This window comes from Tamandua tetradactyla, chromosome 5 (assembly GCF_023851605.1).
Source record: "Tamandua tetradactyla isolate mTamTet1 chromosome 5, mTamTet1.pri, whole genome shotgun sequence".
NCBI classification, from domain to species: Eukaryota; Metazoa; Chordata; class Mammalia; order Pilosa; family Myrmecophagidae; genus Tamandua; species Tamandua tetradactyla.
In genome coordinates this window covers 105,473,423-105,493,139 of record NC_135331.1, presented here as the reverse complement: position 1 = coordinate 105,493,139, position 19,717 = coordinate 105,473,423, and the positions used below count along the sequence as shown (strand labels likewise).

Here is a 19,717-nt window from a genome sequence, read left to right as displayed (position 1 = left end):
CATAAAGAACATTTTTTACTCCTAAAAGCTGATCATATTAATTTGACTTCAGAAACCATGAATTCTAAAATGGCATTCATTCAAATGTTACAAGAAGATAGATGAAAAACATGAACAATGTATTACTTTTTAAATATAAGAACTGTTTCTAGCAATATATATTATGTCTACAAATGTCAATGTAAATAACTAAAAAACTGCATGAATACTTCTCATTAATGAAAATCCAGTTTCAATATACATTGACACAAACTTATATTTGTACAATAGACTAATACTGCCGTTCTGCTCTTTTGCATTACAATGAATGTTCATCCACTGATTATTTCTATAAACAATCCCTCAGCACCTGCTGGTTACCAACCAGGGACTGGGTACATAAACATTAACAAGAGAGACTGTGTTTTTTGACCTCATAGTATTGTATAGTTTACAAAAGAATATATAACTTAATTAGACAACTAAAATTCAGTGTAATACAAAACTACTAAAAATTGCTAAAAGAAATCAAAGAAGATCTAAATAGTGGAAATGCTCAATGTTCATAGATTAGAAGACTACCTATTCCTAAAGTGCCAATTCTACCCAAAGTAATTTACAGATTCAACACACCTCCAAACAAAATTCTAACAGCCTTCTTTATAGAAATGGAAAAGCCAAACGTCAAAGAATAAGTGGCCTGAAATAGCCAAAGCCATTTTGAAAAAGAAGAGTAAAGTTGAAGGGTTCAAGCTTCAAGATCTTAAAACTTATTACAAAACCACAGTAACCAAAACAGCATGGTATTGGCACAAGGACAAACATACAGACCAATGGAATGGAATAGAACTGAGAGTCCAGAAATCAACCCTTCTATTGCTCCATAAGTGATTCCAAGTCCACTTTAAAGGGGAAAGAAAAAGCTCTCTATTAAAAAGGGTCCTGGGAAAACTGAATATTTTCCTAGCACCACTTCATCCTCGTAGCATATACAAAAATCAACTCACAATGGATCACAGACCTACACATAAGAACCAGAGCCTTAAGACTCCAAGAAGAAAACAAAAGGGAACATTTTCAGGATTTTATGTTAGCCAGTGGTTTCTTAGACTTTACACCCAAAGATCAAGTAACAAAAGAAAAGAAAAAAGAGATAAATGGGAACTTCCTCATTAAAATTCAAAACTTTTGTGCATCAAAGGACTTGACTGTGAAAGTGAAAACCTATTCAATGGGAGAAAACATTTGGAAACCACATTTCTGATAACATTTCAATATCCAGTCTATCTAAAGAAATCCTACAACTCACCAATAAAAATACAGACACCCATTTAGAAAATCGGCAAAAGACTGAAACAGACATTTCTTCAAAGACCAGAAAAAAAGGCACAAGAAAATATGTACAACATCATTAGCTATTAGGGAAATCCAAATGAAGAAAACAGTGAGGTATCATTTCAAACCCACTAAAAAGGCTGCTATTAAGAAAAAAAAGAACAACAACAAATGTTGGCGAAGACACGAAGAAACAGGCACAGTTGTTCAATAGTTGGTGGGAACATAAAATGATGTAGCTGCTGTGAAAAACAGTAGGGCAGTTCCTCAAAAAGTTAACTATACAACTACCATATGACCCAATATTCCATTACTACATATATATTCAAATGAAAAGCAGGGACTTGAACAGATATTTTCACACCAATAGTCATAGCATTATTCACAATTTCCAAAAGATGGAAGCAGTTCAAGTGTCCATCAACAGATAAATGGATAAACAAATTATCATATATGCATACAATGGAATATTTACCAACAGTAAAAAGGAATGAGATTGGCAGAATTCTCACCTGCTATGCCAGAGACCTGGGTTTGATTCCCAAAACCTGCCCATGCCAAAAAAAAAAAAAAAAAAGGGAATGAGAGCAGTTCCAGGAATATGGCAGAATAGGATAGGCTGAATTCAACCCTGCACAAAGAAACAACTAGAGAAGTGACAGAAAAACAACCAGGACAGCAGTTTCAGGGTGTGAGAGAACTGAGAGGGTCTTCTACACTACAGGGAGGTATGGATGAAAGAGCTGAGGAATTGGGTCGCAGAGAACAGGCTGAGTGGGCTCAATCAGGAATCCATAGGGGTCAAGGGGCTACACCCAGAAGACTACCCAACCCCAAGGCCACACTGGGCCATCAGCCCCTCAGGTCCACAGCCTGGCGCTCCATTGGGGAATCCAGAAGCCAATAAACTTGCTCTTCCTGCTCATAGAGACAATCCAGCCACTGCACAGAGCTCCCAGCTCACCATTCCATACAGAGGTCCAGAGCCCTAGGAATACATGGACAGGGAGGCAGGGACAAGGAAGCAATACACACCATACCCCACACCACTCTGAGCCCCATGTGCCACATTTGTTCCTATCCCTGTGCACCCATGCCACACCAGGCGCCCCTGTGCAACCTCACAGCAACTCGCCCCACCAACCTACAACCCACCTCCACATGAACCCATGCTGCACCCTGCAGAGCCATGCCATGATCCATGCCCCACCAACCCCAGTGCACCCATACCCAACCCACACAGCCATGCCCCATAACACCATGTCTCCAAGCAACACCTCATGCCCTGCTCCAGACCTAGCTGGCATGCATTGTCAGGTTGGCTGTGCACGGTGGCAGCTGACATACACTGTCCCATAGACCAAGGTCATTCCAATCAAAAGCCTGGGGGCCATTAGTCCCATCAGACCCACAAGCGGAATTGCAAAGGAAATGCAAACTGCCCATCCTCCAGGTCCAGGTGTGGTGGCATTCAGTGAGCGCCCTGACCAGCAAACCTGGCTGAAATTGCACCAGGTCTCCATCCAGATCACCCAACTGTAGCAGCTGGGAAAACGTAGGTCTGAGGGGAAGAGGAGGCCCAAGAGTGCCATCTGCTGGGAAGAAACGGGAAGCACTGTGTGGCAAAACTGCCTACCATCGAGCAGATCCTCAAGTAGAACTGCACCTTGCCATGGCTTCCTGGCCTTGGTTTGGTGGGAAATTACTGATGATCCAAGCACAAAGTAAGACCTTCAATGCAAATTCAAGAAACACAAAACCTTGGATGACTGAGAGAAATCGGCTTCCAAAGTAATCCTATTAAGGTAATTAAATGCCCTGAAAGATTATGTGCTCTAGAAAAGTCATATTTTAATACAGATCCATCTTGTACAGGCAGCTGTTTATTTTAATCCCTATTCAGCACTGTAGGTTGGGGAGTTGATTAGATTATTTCCACAGAGATGTGGCTTGCCCAACTGTGGGTATTAACAGTTTGATTAGAGGGAGATGTGACTCCACCCATTCCAGGTAGGTCTTATTTAGTTTACTGAAATCCTTCAAAAGAGGAAACATTTTTTGGAAAGAGCAAGTGAGCCAAGAGAACCACAAAACCCATGCATCCAGAGACCTTTGGAGATGAAGAAAGAAAACTCCCCTGGGGGAGCGTCATAAAACATGAAGCCTGGAGCGAAAGCTAGCAGACATCACCATGTTCGCCAGTTGTACCTTTCCAGTTGAAAGAGAAACCCTGAACTGCAACAGTCTTTCTTGAGTGAAGGTAACATCTTGTTGGTGCCATAATTTGGACATTTTTATAGACTTGCTTTAATTGGGACATTTTCATGGCCTTAGAACTGTAGACTTTCAACTTAATAAATTCCCCCTTTTAAAAACCATTCTGTTTTTGGTATATAGCATTTCAGCAGCTAACAAATTAGAACAAGGGGTAAGGAGGAACTGTCTTTTAGAACTTTACCTATTTTAGAACTTTACCTATGGGAATAGTGGCTTTTGCTTCGAATGACCTTGGTCTATGGATGAGACCAAAGGAAGAGGTTTATACTGTTCAAAACCTAAATTTTCTATAACACATAATATAGTTCAACCTATTTGGATACCTCATTTGAACAACTTAAAGAAATGGAATCCAAAATAGGAACAAGGATTTATAACTCTATATAGCTAATGTAATACCCAGGCATATCCCAGAGTACGATGAGTAGACTTTTATAAACTATTGGCAAAGTCCCTTGAGGGATGGGAGAAAAAATATTGAACTTAATATTAAGCTTTACCACTGGGGAAACCCCTGATACTGTCTCAAATTTTAGGGACTCCCAAGTCAATACAGTCCAAACCCTTGATCCTGAGGCTTATTTTAGTGAAGCTTATTTCTGGAGCAGAGAAGTTTAAGCTTAAGCTATAGATATGCCTACAAGTTATTTCCAGAAAACCTCTTTTGTTGCCCAGATGTGGTCATTCTCTCTAAGCCCAACTCCGCAAAGAAAATCATTACCCTCCCCTCTAAACTAGACATGACATCCAGGAGTGAAAATATCCCTGGCAATACGGAACATGAACCCCAGGAATCAGCCTGGCCCTGGCACTGTGAGATCAACAACACCCTTCCTGAGCAAAAGGAACAAAAAAAACGTAACAAAATAAGGTATCAGTGACTGAGAGAGTTCAAATAGAGTTAAGAGGCTATTCTGGAGGCTTCTCTTATGCAAGCTTCAGCTAGATATTACTGTTTACCATGGTTGCCAAACTCCAATGAAAACCATTCCAGTTAACCCTAAAGAACACATAGCTCTCTACCTGAGAGTCTACAAAAGTTTCATGCACTATGATTACTTTCCAGAAACCTGCAACCTCCAGATGGGTTCCTAGGCCAAGTAAGTCCAGAAAACCAGAAGGGCCAGCCTAACCCAGAACATCAACTACTTCCATCCTCTTAACCCATATTATCAACACCCCTTTCCAACATGAAAAAGTTACAAAGGGCACAGCCCAAATACCCCTAAAGACTGGGAAAAGGAACAGAGGAGGAGGAGTTACAACAGAGAAGATAGGATTTAACAAATGAGTATGACTGTTTAATTATTATATTAATATTTCTTTTAGTCTCCAGTATCTTGGAGCAACTAGAAGGAAAAACTTAAAATTGTGGAACAGTAACCCATATTAATCTCTGAAATCTGTTCTATATCTACTTGTTACAATGTAGTTTGAAATTTATTGCTGTTTTGTATAAATGTTATATTTCACACAAAAATGTTTTTCTTACAAAAAAGAATGAAATTCTGATACATGTGACAACATAGATAAATCCTGCAGATATCATATTTAGAGAAATTAGCCAGATACAAAAGGACAAATACTGTATGATCTCACTTTTACGAAATAATTAGAAAAAGCAAATTCATCGAGTCAGAATATAGGTTACTAGGAGCTATGGCGGGGATAAGGAATAAGTAGTTAATGTGTAATTGGCACAGAATTTCTATTTGGGGTGATGGAAAAGTTGTGGTAATGGGCGGTGGTGATTAGTAGAAAATTTTAAATGTACTTAACAGCTGGGGTTAAAAGGGAAAATTTTAGGTTGTATATATATACTACTAAAATAAAAATTTCAAAATTTTTAGGGTTAAAAATATTCTGTATCTTCACTATAACAATGTTTCATAGCTGTATATATTTGGTAGAGAATTTCTATTTGGGGTGATGGAAAAATAGTGATGTTAGTAGAAAATTTTAACAGCATTGTTAACAGTACTTAACAGCAATGAATGATATATCTGAATGGGGTTAAAAGGGAAAATTTCAGCTGGATCTCTTACACCAAAGCAAACTGCAGCTGGTTTTAAAGACTGGAAGAGAAAATAATTACAGAGAAATATGGATGAGCTTTTCTTCGTATGTGAGAGTAAGGTGACATCTTCCTAAGCAGACATATTTATAAATCAAACAAGTGTCACCATAAAAGTAAAGAAAAAATTGACTAAAGGTCACAGCATTAATGGATTTATTACATCAACGCTTTTTCCTTGACTAAGCAAAATGTCAAATTTTTTTCATGAGAAAAGTCTATGAACATGCAATTCACAAAGGAACCAGAAATGAACACATCAAGATTGAGAAACTAAGAAAAATATACAGTAAGCATGCTGCTTTTTAAGAATTACCTTATAAACCTGAAAGATTTTAAATCAATTGACAAGCCTGACAAAGGAAAATATAACAAAATTTATCATAAATTTTATTTAAAGTGCACTCCCTGTGACTAATAAATCTATTCCTACAAATCAGTCCTACAGGAAAAAAAAAAAAACAAGCACCTGAAGATGAATGTGTATGTACAGATGTATATGTCTATATGTATGGATGTTTATCACAGCACTATTCAGAATAGTAAACTGGAAGGTTAAATGGTTATTAGTTGAGAACTATTTAAATGAATGATGATACATGCATTTGATAAAATGTTAAAATGATTCATGCATCATTCTGCTGAATAAAACAAATTACCACTTCCTTCTCTGGAATCCCTCCCTTCCACATAGCTCCACCACAGCCAGCTGTGCACTCACACACAAACGCTCACTGCCTCCCTTTCTCTCTCTCATTGTTTCGCTCTCTCATTGTTCCTCTCTCTCTCACATGTGCATGCGTGCATGCATGCACGCATGCACGCACACACACACATACATACATACATATATACATACACGCTGACCTATCCTATCCCTTAGTTCCTGGCTACTTAGTGCCTCCAAACTACTTTCTGCCTGTCATTTTCAACTGCAAATTTTACTGAGTACCTAAATGTAATTTTAAGGCTTCGTCTAGTGTTTCTTCCTTATTCTACTTCTTATTCACTTTTTACCAGTTAATAAACTGCATATTAACACTGAGCATCTATTTTCTACTAACCTTACTTCCCTTTCTGACTTTGAAAGATACTCCAGAAAATTACTCACTTAGAGAGCAGTCATGTATTAGCAAAACGTGCATGTTTGAAAGTATTATGTTTCTCAGAAAAGTCATGTTTTACTCCTGATCCAATCTTGAGGGGGCAGCCGTTTCTTTTAATCCTGATTCCATATTGTGGGGTGGAAATCCTTCTGATTAAATTATCTTCACATGTGGCGCACCCAACTGTGGGTGTGGCCTTTTGATTAGATGGAGATGCAACTCTGCCCATTCAAGGTGGGTCCTGATTAGTTTACTGGAGTCCTTTAAAAGGGGAAACATTTTAGAGAAAGCTCAGAACTGACACAGATGGAGACACGTGGAGAACACCTGCTTCAGAGCTAACAGAACCAACGTAAGACGCAGACACTTGGAGAAGCAGAGCAGCAGACGTCAACATATGCCTTCCCATGAGATGTTAAGCAAGACAGAACCAGAAGAGCTAAGTGAAGGCCCACAGATACCAAGTGAGGAACCCCTCACAGGAAACAGAGGCTGAAATCAACGGACCCCAGGAGCAAAAGACCATCAGATGCAAGCCATGTGCCTTCTGAGCTGAAAGAGGTGTTCCAGACAGAATCAGCCTTTCTTGAGTGAAGGTAACCTCTTGTTGATGACTTAGTTTTGACATTTTCTCAGCACTAGAACTATAAACTTGTAATTTGTTAAATTTTCTTTTTAAAAGTCATTCCATTTCTGGTATATCACTTTCTGGCAACATTAGCAAACCAGTACACAAAGCAAACTCTGAAAAACACTGTATCTGTATCTCATTCTCCAAATGAAGGAAACCAAGCCTACTAAACAGTAGGCAATGTCAATAAAATATGGTCAGAAAAAAATATGGGAAAATCTCCATATAGATAAGAATATACTCTATTGGTTGGTTTTGTTTCATGGATAAAGAATATGGCTAACATACTAAAGAAAGATAAGTATAATTGATCTGTAAAGGCAAAACAGAAACTCACAAACTAATAAATAGCAATCTCTCCTTTGAAAAAAAAAAAAAAGAAGCAAAATTGAATGGAGGTACCTGAAAAAATTAGAGAGGATAGTTACTCTTCATATATTAAGATAATCAGAGTCACCTGAACTCAACTCTGATTGCACTAACCAAAAGCAGATAACTAAAATGACAAATCAACAAAATTCACAAACCACTCCCTCATGTTATAATATACAATAAGCTGGTTATCTGATCATGGCCAGTGCAACATGATTTGAAAACAGAAAGCTATTAACTTCTATTTCATGGAATCAAAGGTCACAAAGAATAATAAAAACAAGATCAGAGGGCAAAAGCTACATTTTATCTTTTTACTTCATATATGAACAAGAGAGGTTATCTGATCACCAAATTCCTAAAAAGAGTATAGTTATGCTTATGCTAATTAAGATATAAGGAATATACCCAATTGCTTTTAATTAAATATTCAGGATTTCCAAAAGTGTTATATAAAGCAAGTACCTCCTATTTAAGCATAAATCAGAAACTATGGAAAAGTGACATTACAAAAATAAAAGAAAAATAAGCAGGTTTAAATACTTGTTTAGTATATGTCCTCTATTTTAGCTTTTACTGAATTAGTTTGAGGTCTAAATTTGCAAAATCTAGTCTCGAAATAATTGATTTAGGTGTCCAACCTAACAAAGTGGTTTAATTCCACTTCTAAAAGTTTTCATTTTGCTTTTAGGAATACACCCTATAGTGTATAAGGAAGATTCCAAAAAGAATTATCTTGTCACTACATTTTCCTTTTTGTGTGATTATATTAAACTGGATATTCACATGCACGACCCTTTTAGTCCCAAGTACAATGACCAAAGTAGAAAAATCTCCTTAACACGAATCAGTACGTACCGTCTGTGAATACCAACATAACAAAATCAGCAAGGAAAACAAAATAGCAGATACAGCAGGACCATTTTCAAAGTTTCTAAATTTAATTCCCTCCCCAAACAGATTTTTCACCACATAATTGCTGTTTCTTCTATTTGGATAAACATAGGGCCTCCCCATTTAAACCGCTCTTCCTACAGCTGGAAAAGTCCAAAGTAGAAAAGGAGAGGGGAGGGGATTATATACTATCATCGTTAATAGAATCCTACTCCTTTCATTTTTCTATTCCGAGAATGTTAATAAGCACCAAATGAAGTATTATGGGAAAAACACTATCACCTCTTTTCTACCAACCTCACTTTCTTTCTGACTTTGAAAGCTTTCCAGGATATTCAGTCAAAAAAAGAATCCTCACCTAGGGATAAATCGCTTATCCATATTCCTTGACACAGCACAATGACAGACTAAAAATACTCCAATAATTTACAATGGTCACACGTTTTTTTCTACAGGTTAATTCTAAAAATGTTAATTTTGCTTTCAATTCAAAAATGAATGGGGTGTAGTAGATAAGAACTGCAAAGAATCAGATAAGATTTCCTCTAACTTAAAAGACATCAGGGCCTATATAGGAGACCCTCTTCTCAAAGCTGCTAGAGTCCTTGAGGGAAAAAATGGTGGGGACAAGCAGGAAATGGGTGCTGGTCCAATAAGGAAGACCAGGAGATATCTCGGAAGCCCTGCTTCTGGCATTCAATCTTTCCCAATGTTGGTTTAATTTATTTCTAGAGCAGTAACCAACTTGAAACACCTTAGTGAACACAAATTTATTAAAATTTTAAGGGTTAATAAAGAGTATGTCCCAAGTAATAATAAGACTTATATTTATGGTACGAAGAACAGGATATAAGGCACAGAGTATAAATAGTTTAAAGTATTCAAAACAGTCTTGGAGGCTATCTACCAAATCTCTAGCAGTATAAGGAAGTTGGGTGAAGGTTATAATAAAAAAATTTACTTTTCACAACAAGCACTTCTATATTGCTTGAATTTTGTTTCAATATCTATTACTTTTGTGACTCTTTTTAAATAAAAGATGTGTATGCCCACAAATAACAATGCTGTCTAATTCAAATTGTTGTACAACATTTGGAAAAAGATCTTAGCTTGTGTGAGCACATCTTACCACATCTAAATCCTTACATACCTTTTCTGGCCCTACCAGTATGTCACTATTTCTCAACTTACTGAATATTTCATCTATACGGGATTCAGAATATCATATAAAATAACCTAAGTCACAGAATAAACTTCTCCTAATCAGAGTATAGAATAATTAACATTTTACTGTATCAACAGAATATGTACTATGATGTAATCATGAATAACTATATACAACTTTGGCATTTCATCTATTTTGTAGTACAAATTCTAAATAAACAAGTTAACACTGCCTTTCATTTGGTAGTCTGATATCTGCAGCTTTTTCCTTTAATCTGTTTCCAACTAATACAAATGAATCAAATAACAAATGTTCTTCTCCAATTCAACTATTATAAAGATAGTTTCCTGAAATGTTCTATTAAAGTCACCAATATCTCTTAACACCTGGATCTATCACTGAGGTTTATCCAAGAGAATTAATAGTTTTGTTCAGTAAAGGATTCTTTTTTAAAAGCAATATAAAATGAATTTGTCATTTTCTTCACTTAAATATTATTTTTTTCTTATGGGAACACTACAATACCAATAGATTCAAAAATTAAACCATCATACTTCTAAAAAAGAATGTGATGAAATTTAATAAAAGATCAGTAAGCACTTCCAAAGCAGTCATGTTTATCAGAGCATCCTTTCCTTCATATTGCTAATTACCCTTTAAAAGTAATTTTTAAAAATATTTTAAATACATTGAAAAATATATATCTACCCAATATTTAACTTATAGAATCTAGGAATAAGAAAGAACAAACGTTTTTAGTGAAAGAGCATGTAAATTTTCAAACTGCCTAAGCAAAAAAAAAAGCAGATTCAAGTATTTAAATCTTTTTTCTAAATGAGGAAAAAATGCTAGAAATTCAAGTCAAAACAAAGAAGAACCATACAATAATTTTATTCTTTTGTCAGCTTCCTGAAATACTTAAACGTGAATAATTGTTTCCTTGTTCCGTATTATGTCATAAAGTCTTAAAAAAAACACTTTTTCAACCCCAAGGAAATCTTCAAAACAGATAGAAATTTCATTTTAAATTAAAAAATATAAAAAGCAGCAATTCACTTACCAGTACCTGAGACATATTCTGTGAACAGACACATTTACTTTTTAAAGCACCAAAGTAAAACTACTGTAATGATAACTAGTCACGCAATAACCTGTAGCACCTCCAGGATAAGTACAAAGCTCACTGCTTTGCAGCTCACTGCTTTGCAGCTCACAGATTAACATCCCACATCGAATATTCTCCTGATACTTAAGTAAAACCAATCTTTTTTGACTTCTCATTTCACTGATATTTCTCTGCTTTCTCCATAATATTCATCTTCAATAACCATAAAATAACTACCAAATATGCCTACGGTATTCTACAGTATTGCTCCTCTCTTTCCCTCCCCACCCTCTTATGCCTGCTTAGGTGATCAGACTATAAACACTACTTAAAACTCATCAATGAAATCAGAATCAACTAAAATTTATTAAATGCCTACAACTAGTCAACTGTTCTGCTGGATGGGTTCATATACCATCTTTATCTTCAGAGGCAACTCATAATTTAAAAGAAAATAAAGGGAATCAATTATGCTTATTACCTTTTTACTTAATATGAATCTATTCTTGTATTAGTGGTAACCAATATTACATTTTTCAGAACACTGGCTTTATAACAACTTAAAATTTAAGGAACAGCTATTCTGATGCCAATTCTAAAGAAACTCTTCTGTACTGCTGAGTTTTTAGAAACGATTACCCTTACTTACCAGCAAGTTACGGATATGTACTATATCCTCTCTATCAAAAGGTATCATCACCCAGATTCCCCTTATGGAAAGATGGGGTAGATTAACTTTTCCCAAATCCTCCCAAAAAGTATGGCTAAAAACCCTAGACCTTATATATATTTTTTAAACCATAAAAAGCTCTCGCAGATACAAAGTAGGCAGACCAGCTAAAGATTTTAAAACTTGAGGAAACATACAGCAGTGAGTTCCCTTAACTTTATTTTTGCTTCGTATATTCCAGACTGGGTAGGAGAGAACTCAGTAACTGGGAAATGTCAATGGGCACAAACTACAAAAGCTCCAAAAGCAGCCTGCTCTCTTCAGCGAAATGATCAAGAAAGAAGCAGCCTGGCAAGGCAAAAACTTACACAATAATCATTCTACTACAGGCAACTACCACATTAAAAACAATAACAAAAAAATATTTAATCCCATCCACATCCACACCAGCAAAGGTCAAGTAGGGAGAATAAACTTTTACCCTTACTAGGCTATAATGAGACAACCAGGCACCCTCCGATTTCCCCACCCAGGTGGTGTGAGAGAAGGCCAAGTAAATACCTAAGACTTTCATTCCCATTAGCAGGGGATGAGGCCAACACCCCTACAGTGTCAGTGGAGGTCCATGGGCAGTAAACAGGCACCCCCCCCACTACACCCCAAGTCAAGATGGTATCAGTAGTGGCCTAGTGGGGGGGGATACTGAACCCCCCACCAAGCAGTAACAAGGAGTTCCTCTGACCCAAGTATCAACAGACAGTGGGAAACCTAGATTTCCACCTCCACCCGGCAAGAAGAGGTAGTGTTCCCTTTCCCAACCAGTTTCAGAAGAGGTCTGCTAAGACAGGTTTACTTAAGGTCAGAGTTTCATAAGATAATACAACCCAAATATCTAGGTTTCAATTTCAAAATTACACAACATACCAAGAACCAGCAAACTCTCAACTTGAATGATAAAATACAATTAAAAACAGACACCAACATTAGGATGACACACAGATGTTAGAATTATCTACCAAGGATTTTAAAGCTGCCTTCATAAAAGTGCTTCAACAAGCAACTGAAATTAAAAACATCATATTTCCCTACTACCTTGAAGGAATATGTGACCACATGACTTGCTCCGGCCAATAAAATGAGAGCAAAAGGAATGCATACAGAGAAGTGTTTGAAACTAGGATTCTCCAGGTTCTTGCCTTGCCTCAACAATAACAGGAGCATAAACTAATAGGGACTTGCCACAAGACTGAAGGTGCCTGGAAGGCTGTACCACCACATGAAAACCAGCTGTCTAGAGACTTGCCTAGTTGGACTACAACCAACTGCATGAGAAGTTGTTATACCAAGCTGACACAGATTTTGATGTTGGTACTACACAGTAATCTAGCCTATTATTCTTACTGATGACTGAGTCTTCGAATTTCCTTAATTTGTAAAACAAAACATTGTTTTTCAGCAGAATTTCTGGGTATAGAAGCAGAAGAAAATGAATTGAAACTATACATTTCATAAAGTTATCTACAGTCAACTTTATATGCACATTCATGCCATGCTTCATATTCTGATTACCTTATTATTTTTACATTTTTTCACATATGTCCATTTCATCTTTAATCTTACAAGTGATTGATGACAAATGTTTTTCTCTGAAATTTAAGTTCAGTTATTTATGAGGAAAAAAGTTTGTTTTCATAAAACTGAAGAAGTCATTTTTCTTTGTTCAGAACCAATTCTGAAAGCAATCAAGAGAACTTTTAATACTGTAATTCTACCACCTCTCAAATTATGCTACAGTGAAATTTCAATGGATATAAGATTCAGATCACTCTGTCCCTCAAAAGCACAGGATGTTAAAAATGATCAAGTTTCTCTAATAACCAACACATGCATACACTTCTCATCTAAAAATAGCCCTGATATTTGGCTATAACAGAACTAACTACCATGTAAGAATCTGAAGACGTAGATCCAATCCTTGCTCTAATTAATCCCAGTTTGACTCTGGGCAAGAAAGACACAGTCTCTAATTTTTAAAGGATGTCAGAATTAAGTTAGATACTGTTTGCGAACATGCACAATACTACTACACAAATATAAGATGTTATTAATAGCTTTATTATCTATCCTTTCATTTCTGTTCTCACTGAACTATTTTGTTCTCTGTCATACTTTATAACCTGAACTCTCTCATCTTTAAACTTTTCCTACTCACTCAGATTAATCTATTAAAGCATTATTTCTGTCTTATCACTCCTGGCTCCAAAATCTCTGTGATTTCCCTATTTTCTTAAAATAGTCTTAAATATTATTAAATGATCTTCAAACAGCACCACAGCACTGCATTTGACCTTTAAATGCCATTAATCCCTCTTTACAAAAATTTCCACCAAGTCAAAGTAGTCTAATTATTTTTACCTCAAAACACCTGGTCCTGTTGCTATATATACCTAAAAGGTACTGAGTTCATCTACCCTATCTTTAAGAACCACTTTTGACACCTTTCCTGTAAAATAACTATTTTTCAAAATTCCTTTAGCACCTATGATCTTTACCACACATCTGACATTCTGCCATATATGGCACTGTTCTTTATACTTCTGTTTCATATTATTATCTTCCCCAACAAAGTAAGTTGTGAGGAAAGACTGTTTATCACACTCAAAACAATTCATAAGCACTACAGACTATTATTAAGCATTTATTTACTGGAATATATTTATTTTGCCTCATCTCAATTACAAAACAGTAACTAGAATGGCAGAATGCCATATATCAAGCTAAGAAACTGAAATTGAAATCAAAGTACCGCACCAACAAATAAATCGAGCAATTAATTCAACACTCTAGGCCAAAACATTGAAGTTGAGAATTTACTAAAATCTGATAAGGCAAAATTGTTTCTTATCAATTTTGGCTTAATATTTCAACGTACAAATCAATGAATAACAGGATTAGTCAATATTTTTAATGTGGAAAAAAATACTTAAATAGTGCTTCCCTCATTCCACATATTAAAAAAAAAAGCAAGACTGATGAAAGACTTCACTTAAAATCAAAATTTTATAATACAGTATCAGGAAAATATCTTTAAGCCTTCCCTGCTCTTAAGTGATACTCAGACAAGTCACAAAAAACACTTAAGAGGAATAAAAGAAAAAAGAAGGGGAAAAAAAAAGATTTAATATTCAAAACACTAAGAACCAGAGAAGGGAAATGAGGGTGACTAAGGTGGCAATTTGGGAGTACAGCTGACCTGGGAGAGCCTTCTACATAACATGCGGCAGCCCTGGTTGCAGAGGCCAAGGAACTGAGAAGCAGAAAGCTGGAGCCTGGCGTGGAGCCACTGAGTCCATAAGAGTATACGGACAGGAACACAGGACTAGGAAGTAAGCCAGGCCAAGTTCCTTGGGCACACTACCCTCACTAGTGCATCCCCTTGACCGGCAACTCATCCCACAACCCACACACCTGAACCCCATCATGCACTCCCATTCACCCTGCTGCAGGTTCTCCCACCCCACCAGCCCCCAGTGCACATACCTGCCCCACACCCCCACCCCAAGTACAGCCCAACCCACCTCCCCTGCACCCCTCCCGAGCACCACCACCCCCTCTCCCTGTTCCCTACAGGCTGTTGTCAGTGCATAAAGGTTGCGGGCAATAACTTCCACACAGAGGCAACCCCCACCCACGACCCATAGTGTTCCACAGACTCACCTCACGCTCCCTGAGCTCAGCACATCTGTTTACAGCACTCCCAGGCCCACGCATGCGCACAGCCCCCAATCACGTCATTCAGCTCTGGAAACCGGACTTTACAGCAGTCCGAGAACCATGCATGCACACAGCCCTCAGCCTCACTTCAAGCTCTGAGAAAGTTACGACTTGTATAGCTGGGTCACATCTGTCCCCAATCCACAAAGGCATAACACCCACCGGTTGCCACAGCTCTATACATGCACACAAAGAGCCCTGTGCCTTAGACCAGCACACTCCAGCGTTACATCCCCTAGACCGGTGCACCCACACAGCTGTATCCTCCAAGGCAGCTGGGTGCCCACGTTCACAAGTATCAGCATAACATCCTCAGCCTGCACCCATATCTGCCCTGAAACAAATCACTGTACTGAGTGCTCCATCCCATGCCCTGCTCCCTGCTGTACAACCATCCCACAAATACAAGGCCTTAGAAAGAAATCAACTCTCAAAATAAAATCAAGATATTTACATGCAATGAAGACAGCAGAAGATCAATAAGCATAATCACAATGCAGACAGATGTAGCCCTGCCTAATGGCTAAATTAAAACGCCTGAGAAGAACAACTAATCAAAGATGTTCATGCAACTATACATACTAAAATAAATGGGAAAGCTAATGACATAAAGTAGAACAAGAAGACAGTAGAAGAGCACAAAGAGGAATTTTAAAGAATAAATGGAAAAATAGCAGAAATCACAGAGATTAAAGACTCTTGGCCAAGGAAAAAATATACTATAGGCACATAACACCAGACTTAAAGAAAAAGAAGAAAGAGTAAGTGATATAGAGGACTGAATAACTGACTTTGAGACTCAAAACAGCAAATGGGTAAAAAAAAATGGAAAAAACTGAATAGGAACTCAGGGAAATGATAGACAAAAGAAAGCGCAGAAACATAAGAATCACTGGTGTCCCAGAAGGAGAAAAGAGGAGTAAAGGGCTAGGAAGAGTAGTTGAGGAAACAAAGGGGGAAAACTTCCCAACCCTCATAAAGGACATAAATAATCAAGTCAAAGAAGCCCAAGGAACTCCAAACAGAATAAATTCAAATAGCCCTTGCCCAAGGCACATAATAATCAGATCTGTCATATGTTGAAGAGAAGCAAAAAAATTCTGAAAGTGGCAAGAGAAAAACAATCTACTACATACAAGGGAAATCAAAGAAAACTGATTTCAGACTACTCAACTAGCACCCTGGAGGCAAGAAGGCAGTGGTATGATATATTCCATATATTGAAAGAGAAAGACTTCCAGCAAGAATTCTGTACCCAGCCAAATTGTTCTTCAAAACCTAGGGAGAGATTAAAGTTTTCACAGACAAAGAAGTCCTGAAAGAATTTGTGAAAAAGAGACGGGGATAAACGAGGAAGATGGCGGCTTAGTAAGACGCGCGGATCTTAGTTCCTCCTCCAGAACAGCTACTAGGGGAGTAGTAACGATACAGAACAGCTCCCAGAGCCACGACAGAAATAAAAAAGACAGCGTACCCCATCCTGGAACGGCTGACTGGCTGAGAGAACCTGCTCCGGTGAGATCGCTGAGGGGCACGGGCTTCCCCGGGCGGGGTGGCAAGCGGCCGGAGTCCCTCCCTTCCCCCTTCCCAGGCCAGCTGGCAGAATTGGGAAGGTGGTCCCCTCAAGCTGTGGCGGCTGGCGCCCCCACCACGCGCGGCCCCCCGGACCAACTGAGATAATTGGATAGGAAATCCCCAGGCCGCAGAGAACGGTGACGGGGGGGTCCCTTCCAAACACGAGACTTCCCGGTCTGGCTGGGAACGGTGCACTCTCCCGGGCCGCGGCGGCTGGTGCCCTCCCGCCATGCTTGGCGCCCCGGCCCGAATAGGAAATGCGGACGGGCGCTCTCCCGGGCAGCGGCAGCCGGCGACACTCCCCCGTTCGGACCCCCGGGCCGGCTGGCACTCTTCAAGCCGCTTCGGCTGGCTAACCTCCTCCACGGCAAGAGTTTTCCAAAGTTTAAGGACCCAGAGCACCTTTTACTGGTGGGACCCGTAAACAAACGTTTGCCACGAGCGCCACCTGCTGCGTAGGATAAGAAAAACAGAACCCAGAGATTTCACAGAAAAATCTTTCAACCTGTTGGGTCCAAAACCCAGGGAAATCTGACTAAATGCCCAGATTAGACCCAAATAGGCGTTCTCCAAGACACTTACTAGTTAGAATGTCAGAGGTCAAAGAGAAAGAGAGGATCTTGAAAGCAGCAAGAGAAAAACAATCCATCACATACAAGGGAAACCCAATAAGACTATGTGTAGATTTCTCAGCAGAAACCATGGAAGCTAGAAGACAGTGGGATGATATATTTAAATTACTAAAAGAGAAAAACTGCCAACCAAGACTCCTATATTCAGCAAAACTGTCCTTCAAAAATGAGGGAGAAATTAAAACATTCTCAGACAAAAAGTCACTCAGAGAATTTGTGACCAAGAGACCAGCTCTGCAAGAAATACTAAAGGGAGCACTAGAGTCAGATACGAAAAGACAGAAGAGAGAGGTATGGAGAAGACTGTAGAAAGAACGAAAGTCAGATATGATATATATAATACAAAAGGCAAAATGGTAGAGGAAAATATTATCCAAACAGTAATAACACTAAATGTTAATGGACTGAATTCCCCAATCAAAAGATATAGACTGGCAGAATGGATTAAAAAACAGGATCCTTCCATATGCTGTCTACAGGAAACACATCTTAGACCCAAAGATAAACACAGGTTGAAAGTGAAAGGTTGGGAAAAGATATTTCATGCAAATAACAACCAGAAAAGAGCAGGAGTGGCTATACTAATATCCAACAAATTAGACTTCAAATGTAAAACAGTTAAAAGAGACAAAGAAGGACACTATATACTAATAAAAGGAACAATTAAACAAAAAGACATAACAATCATAAATATTTACGCACCGAACCAGAATGCCCCAAAATACGTGAGGAATACACTGCAAACACTGAAAAGGGAAATAGACACATGTACCATAATAGTTGGAGACTTCAATTCACCAATCTCTTCAATGGACAGAACATCTAGACAGAGGATCAATAAAGAAATAGAGAATCTGAATATTACTATAAATGAGCTAGACTTAACAGACATGTATAGGACATTACACCCCACAACAGCAGGATACACCTTTTTCTCAAGTGCTCATGGATCATTCTCAAAGATAGACCATATGCTGGGTCACAAAGCAAGTCTTAACAAATTTAAAAAGATTGAAATCATACACAACACTTTCTCGGATCATAAAGGAATGAAGTTGGAAATCAATAATAGGCGGAGTGCCAGAAAATTCACAAATACGTGGAGGTTCAGCAACACACTCTTAAACAACAAGTGGGTCAAAGAAGAAATTGCTAGAGAAATTAACAAATACCTCGAGGCAAATGAAAATGAAAACACAACATATCAAAATTTATGGGACGCAGCAAAAGCAGTGCTAAGAGGGAAATTTATTGCCCTAAATGCCTATATCAGAAAAGAAGAAAAGGCAAAAATACAGGAATTAACTGTCCACTTGGAAGAACTGGAGAAAGAACAGCAAACTAATCCCAAAGCAAGCAAAAGGAAAGAAATAACAAAGATCAAAGCAGAAATAAATGAAATTGAAAACAATAGAGAAAATCAGTAAGACCAGAAGTTGGTTCTATGAGAAAATCAATAAGATTGATGGGCCCTTAGCAAGAATGACAAAAAGAAGAAGAGAGAGGATGCAAATAAATAAGATCAGAAATGGAAGAGGAGACATAACTACTGACCTCAAAGAAATAAAGGAAGTAATAACAGGATACTATGAACAACTTTACGCTAATAAATACAACAATGTAGATGAAATGGACGGGTTGCTGGAAAGACATGAACAACCAACTTTGACTCAAGAAGAAATAGACGACCTCAACAAACCAATCACAAGTAAAGAAACTGAATTAGTCATTCAAAAGCTTCCTAAAAAGAAAAGTCCAGGACCAGACGGCTTCACATGTGAATTCTAACAAACATTCCAGAAAGAATTAGTACCTACTCTCCTCAAACCATTCAAAAAAATCGAAGTGGAGGGAAAACTACCTAATTCATTCTATGAAGCCAACATCACCCTCATACCAAAACCAGGCAAAGATATTACAAAAAAGGAAAACTACAGACCAATCTGTCTAATGAATATAGATGCAAAAATCCTCAACAAAATTCTAGCAAATCGTATCCAACAACACATTAAAAGAATTATACATCATGACCAAGTAGGATTCATCCCAGGTATGCAAGGATAGTTCAACATAAGAAAATCAATTAATGTAATACACCATATCAACAAATCAAAGCAGAAAAATCACA

General features: G+C 37.9%; 1 protein-coding gene across 4 annotated transcripts in view; it reads right to left on the bottom strand.

The window, feature by feature from the left end:
• CD2AP (CD2 associated protein) overlaps positions 1 to 19,717 on the bottom strand; it is a 189,852-nt gene that overhangs the window by 99,104 nt on the left and 71,031 nt on the right. Inside the window, exon 1 of one of the 4 annotated variants that reach the window (XM_077162009.1) lies at positions 10,894 to 11,011. The exons of the other annotated variants lie outside the window; for them this stretch is intronic. Within the exon in view, the coding sequence (XP_077018124.1) occupies positions 10,894 to 10,908 (15 nt within the window). The 5' untranslated portion in view covers positions 10,909 to 11,011. Of the gene's footprint in view, positions 1 to 10,893; positions 11,012 to 19,717 lie in introns of those variants that run through there. 4 annotated transcript variants of the gene reach the window in all.